Below are 5,784 nucleotides of genomic sequence, written 5' to 3' on the forward strand. Positions count from 1 at the left end.
GTAGGATGGTGGACCACCGGAGCCCATCTATAAGGGGGTCATTAATATGATCAGTGGCGGCCCCATTGTTGGAGGGTCATCCAACAACTCTCAGAAGAGGTATGCTAAAAGAACGTTGCGGGTCGACCTGTGTGACAAGAATCCGAGAGCGAAGGAGCCCATCTCCTTCGAAGACGCCGACCTAAAGGGCATTGAGACGCCTCATGACAACCCCATCGTCATAACAGCCGAGATTAACAGCTTCCAGGTGAAGAGGATCATGGTCGACACGGGAAGTTCGTGAACATCCTGTATATCGATGCCTTCAATTAGATGGGTATTGATAAATCCCGACTGCTTCCATGTAGGGGCCCCTCATTAGAATCACAGGGCACTCTCTCCTTCCCGAAGGGATGACCACTCTCCCCTTAACGATCGGAGAATACCCCCGGCAATCCACCGTCCAAGTTTAATTCCTGGTGATGAATCTCAAATCGGCCCACAATGTCATCTTGGGCCGAACCGCCCTCCACCTCTTGCGGGCCATCCCTTCAACCCACCACCAAATGATGAAGTTCCTAACTCCTAATGGGGTCGGGGTCACCAGGAGCAATCAACGAGAGGCCAAGTCCTGTTATCTACTCTCGACTAAGGGCAAGAGTGTGTAAGACACCCCGCCTATTGAGAAGACCTGTCTCCAGATATAGAAAGCTATGGAACGACAGAGGACGACTCTGGTCGAAGAACTCCAGGAGGTGTCGATCGACCGAGAAGGACAAAAGACGATCAAGATCGGGTCCAACCTCGTAGAGCCTCTGCGGGAAACATTATGTTGGACCCTAGAGGGGGATGATTAGGGTCTTATGCTAATCTAATCCGATTTTATGCCAATTAAAACTTATTAATAAATTATTCTTGCAAGATAGATATACAATATGTTATGAGCAAGAATATGCAATATGAGCAAAGGGATATATCCTAGCAAAGAGATATATGGTGAATTATATGCAAGGATATATAAACAACACAAGGGTGAACAATCTAAACTAGATAGTGGGCAATAAAAACAATGCAAACACACAATATGATCACGGAGTTCGGACCTTCCGTCCTACGTCTCCGCTCCCCACTCCCAGGGAGAAATCCACTATCACAACCGGGTTTTCTACGTTCACCCGAATAACGTTTACACCACACAAGATCGGTTTTCAATGCTCACCGATCAACGTTCACAATTATTCACGGTGTTCGGTCCTCACGACCTATGTCTCCGCTCCTCACCTCGAGGAGATCTCTACACCTCACACTCGGTTTTCTAGCTAACCAAAAACTTTACGATCTCACAATATAACAAATGATTTGTTCTCTACAATGAATGAGAACTCAATTAAGCTCACTCTCAATTGTTACAACTCCCCACAACCCAAATTATACTAAGTATGAAAATACAATAAGCTCAATGGTTGTGTGTGTAAATAATGAGAAAATCAATCATAAACTCAATATAAACCCTAGCTTAATAAAAATGATAAATTATAAATATTAAAGCAAAGCTAGAGCTGAGTTTAGAAATTCTTCCCTGAAATAGCAAGATGGAAAGATGGAGATTGAAGCTCAAATGAAGATGATCTCCTCCACTTGTGAAAACTTCTTCATAAACCAAAAACCAAAACTAAACGAAACTTAAACCCTTGTTAAACTTATTTAAAACATTTCTTGGATCATTTAGAAGATGAGAGCAAGGGGGTATATATAGCTACCCAAGACCTCAGCCAAAAATCCCAAGGAAATGACCAAAAAACCAAATGAAAATAAAGCTGGAAAATAGCCGTTACTGTGCAACGAACACTTAATGGGACGACTCATAAAAATCATGGGTCGACTCATAACCTAGCTGTTATAGGCTAAAAACAGCTTATGGGTCGACTCATCAAATTCATGAGTCGACTCATCATGCATGGGTCGACTCATGAAGTCATGGGTCGACTTAGCAGAAACAAAACATACTTTCCAGCACAGTTTATGAGTCGACTTATGACAGACATGAGTCGACTCAACCTGATGGGTTAACTCATGATGTCGTGAGTTGACTCATCAGAAACAAAATGTAAATTACACAGTAGTTTATGAGTCGACTCAACACTGTTCATGAGTCGACTCAAGACATGCACATAGCCTGTTTTAAACAGAAATCTGATTTTCAAACCTCTTTTAAAAATAGCAAATAAAATCAAAAAATGTAAAACTTTAGAAAATGATTGTAAACGTGATAATATACATATTACAAAAATTGGTTTTTAAAAAGAACCTCCCAAATGAAAAATATCATCATTTTACAAAATAGTCCAAAACATAAAAATGTGAAAACATAAGTTTTGACATTTTAGCTTAACCATGCTTTGAAACATTACAAAATGATTTTGTAGAATTAATAAAAGATGTATATGATTATTGTTAAGTCCAAAAACTGAGAATACAATATTTTTACAAATACAATAGAATATGAAACATATGAGTATGTATATGAATATATATTTGTTTCATATCTATGAAATTAAACCAAACCAACTTATCCACGTAAAAACAAACATGTATGAATATAAATATTTATTTATATGCTTGTAAAAACTTTGTTTGTGGATAAACTAAAAGCCAAAATGTGTGTGTGTGTGTGTATATGATATTGAGCTTAAAGTACTTAACACACATAATATAAACTCCTAAACTAATTATACCCAAGCTTGTGATCTTCAACGAAGCTCTATCTTGGTACACTTGCGAATGAAGATTGAACTTGGATCTTCAACTTGAATTGCAAGGCGTCAACTACTATTTCCGCCAACCTCCATTTGATATGATCGTTATGACACAATTTCATCCAACCTCCAACTTGTTTATCTATAATAAATAGAAAACCATAAACACTAGACAAACAACATTAGTCGTAAATTGTTTGTTAAACATTATCAAAACAAGAAGGCCAACACATTGATGGAGTTCTTACAGGCGAACACTAATGTGTTCACCTGGGGGACCGAAGATATGCTACGGACCCTCCCCCCCCCGGAAGTGATAAGCCACGAGCTGGCAGTTGACCTGCACACTAAGCATGTTTGACAATATAAGAGACATCTTGACCCTGAGACACAGAAGGTGGCCACTGATGAAGTCGAATGGCTCCTAGAGCTGGTTTCATTCGGGAAGTCTAGTACTCAGAATGCCTATCCAACATGGTGTTGGTAAAGAAGGTGCTTAACAAATGGACGATGTGTGTGGACTTCACCGATCTTAACAAAGCTTGTCCCAAAGATAGCTATCCCCTCCCTCGAATCGATTAGCTGGTCGACGATAGTTCGGGGAATGAGCTACTTAGCTTTATGAACTCCTTCTCCGGCTACAACCAAATTTTCATGGCAGAGCATGACCAGGAGAAGACCTCCTTCATCACTAACCAGGGGGGCCTATTGCTACAAAATGATGTCATTCGGGCTCAAGAATGCTAGGGCCACATACCAGAGGCTTGTTAACATAATCTTTAGGACTCAGATCGGTCGTAATTTGGAGGCTTATGTGGACAACCTACTAGTTAAGTCGAAGCAAGCATCGTCCCACATATCAAATCTAGATGAGACCTTCTCCACTCTCTGGCACTACCGCATGAAGCTCAATCCAGCCAAGTGTGCTTTTGAGGTGTAGTCAGGGAAGTTCCCCGGGTTAATGATCACCCATAGGGGCATTGAGATCAACCAAGAGAAGATAGTCGCCATATAGTGACTATCCGAACCACGTACCTTGAAGGATGTCCAGAAGTTGAACGAGAAGATAGCGGCGCTGGGTTGTTTCCTCTCCAAATCTGCTGAGAGGAGCCTCTCATTCTTCAAGACACTAAGGGGATCCAAGAAGTTGAAGGAGAACATGAGTTGGACGGCCGAATGCAGCGCAGCCTTTCAAGACCTCAAAACCTATTTGAGCACCAATCCAATGCTGAGCTAGCCTATAAGAGGGGAGACTTTTACCTATATATGGCCGTCTCCCTAGAAGCCGTCAGCTCTGTCCTAATATGAGAGGAAGAGAACATCTAGAAGCCAGTGTACTATATGAGCCGAATCTTGAAAGCGGGCGAGCTCAATGACCCTCTCATAGAGAAGGCTGCCTTCATCCTCATTACCACCTCGAGGAGGCTCCACCCCTACTTCCACGCCCATTCCATAATTGTGCAGACGAGTCTACATCTGAAGAAAGCACTAGGAAGTCCCACAACCTCTAGGAGAATGGTCGTCTGGGCAGTCGAACTCAATGAGTATGACATATAGTTCGAGCCAAGAATGACGATCAAAGCTCAAGCATTGACCAACTTCCTCATTGAGTCGACCTCACCAGACGACAAGCAGGACGTACCCTCGCCATCGACTCAATAAGAAACTCCAACACCCCTAGCGGTCCAAGCATTTGCCTAAGAGACCCATCTCACCTTAGAGTATAATTCGCCTGAGTTTACCTCTTGGTGGTTATTGAAGGTGGATGGGTCCTCAAGAGAAGCCGATAGTAGAGAAGGAGTGGTCTTGCGCAGCCTAGACGGGTCGATGGACGAGCACTCCATCGCTTTTAGTTTCTCGGCCTCAAACAACAAAGCCGAATATGAAGCTCTTCTTGCTGGCCTTCGAGCAACCCAAGCAGTGAAGGCCGAGCGCCTCTACATATTGGTCGACTCGTAGATTGTCGTCTATTAAGTGAATGAGCAATATGCGGCTAAAGATCCAAGAATGGCCTTGTACCTCAGAGCAGCTAAGGAGCTATTAACCAACTTCGTGGATTTTAAGATAGCCCAAGTCCCCCGTGCTTTTAATGCTCGGGCAAATGCTCTCACTAAGCTTGGATCAACAAGTTCAGGGAACGGCCCAGGACCTCTCTACACCGACACCCTCGAATGTCCCAACATCTCTAAGCCGCCAGATACAATCATGCAAACCAAGATGCCCATGTTGCCCTGTTGGCTAGATCCCATTACCCTTTACCTAACGCAAGGCACCTTGCCTAATAATACCGCTGAAGCCAGATGTCTACAAAGGAACTCTCGCCACTACCTTATGATCGACAGTCAGCTCTATCAGATGTCACATTCTAGCAGCGATGTGGGACACTATCTTCGGTGTCTTCGACCATCAAAAGCTAGCTATGTTCTTCGGGAGATCCATGAGGGCGCATGTGGGAATCATCCTGGGGCTAGAACCCTCGCACAAAAAGTCATCCACCAAGGGCACTACTGGCCCACCATCTTAGCCGAGTCTAGGCGACTCGTCTCTCTATGCAAGAAGTGTCAGTTTTACTCATCCATTCCGCGAGCAACAGCCACTGAACTGACCCTCATGCTTAGTCTAATTCCTTTCGCATAGTGAGGGTTGGATTTGCTGGGTCCTCTCCCCAAAGCTTCGGGGTAGCGGTAGTTTTTTATTATGGCGATCAACTGCTTCACCAAATAGATTGAAGCTGAACCACTGGCCAAGATTAAAGAAAGTAACATCACAAACTTTGTTTGGAGGTCCATCGTCTGGCATTTTGGTATGCCCCTTTCCTTCGTACAGTTCGATAGTGGAGGCTTCCGAAGCTTGTGTGAAGAATACAACATCCGCCTCAGATTCTTCTCAGTCGCCCACCCCAAATTCAATGGACTAGCCGAAGCCACCAACAAATACATACTCAAAGCTTTAAAGAAGAAGGTGGATGCCACACGGCCCACAAGAACTTAACAAGAGAAACTCCCTTCAAGCTAGCCTATGACACTGAGACAGTCACCCTAGTCGAAGT

General features: G+C 43.4%; 1 protein-coding gene across 1 annotated transcript; it reads left to right on the forward strand.

Moving 5' to 3' along the window:
* On the forward strand, positions 4,743–5,372 carry LOC109847393. The gene has a single exon (XM_020416626.1). It carries the CDS (start codon positions 4,743–4,745, stop codon positions 5,370–5,372), a length of 630 nt encoding a protein of 209 aa, XP_020272215.1.

The sequence above is a fragment of the Asparagus officinalis genome, chromosome 7 (genome assembly GCF_001876935.1).
Source record: "Asparagus officinalis chromosome 7, Aspof.V1, whole genome shotgun sequence".
NCBI classification, from domain to species: domain Eukaryota; kingdom Viridiplantae; phylum Streptophyta; class Magnoliopsida; order Asparagales; family Asparagaceae; genus Asparagus; species Asparagus officinalis.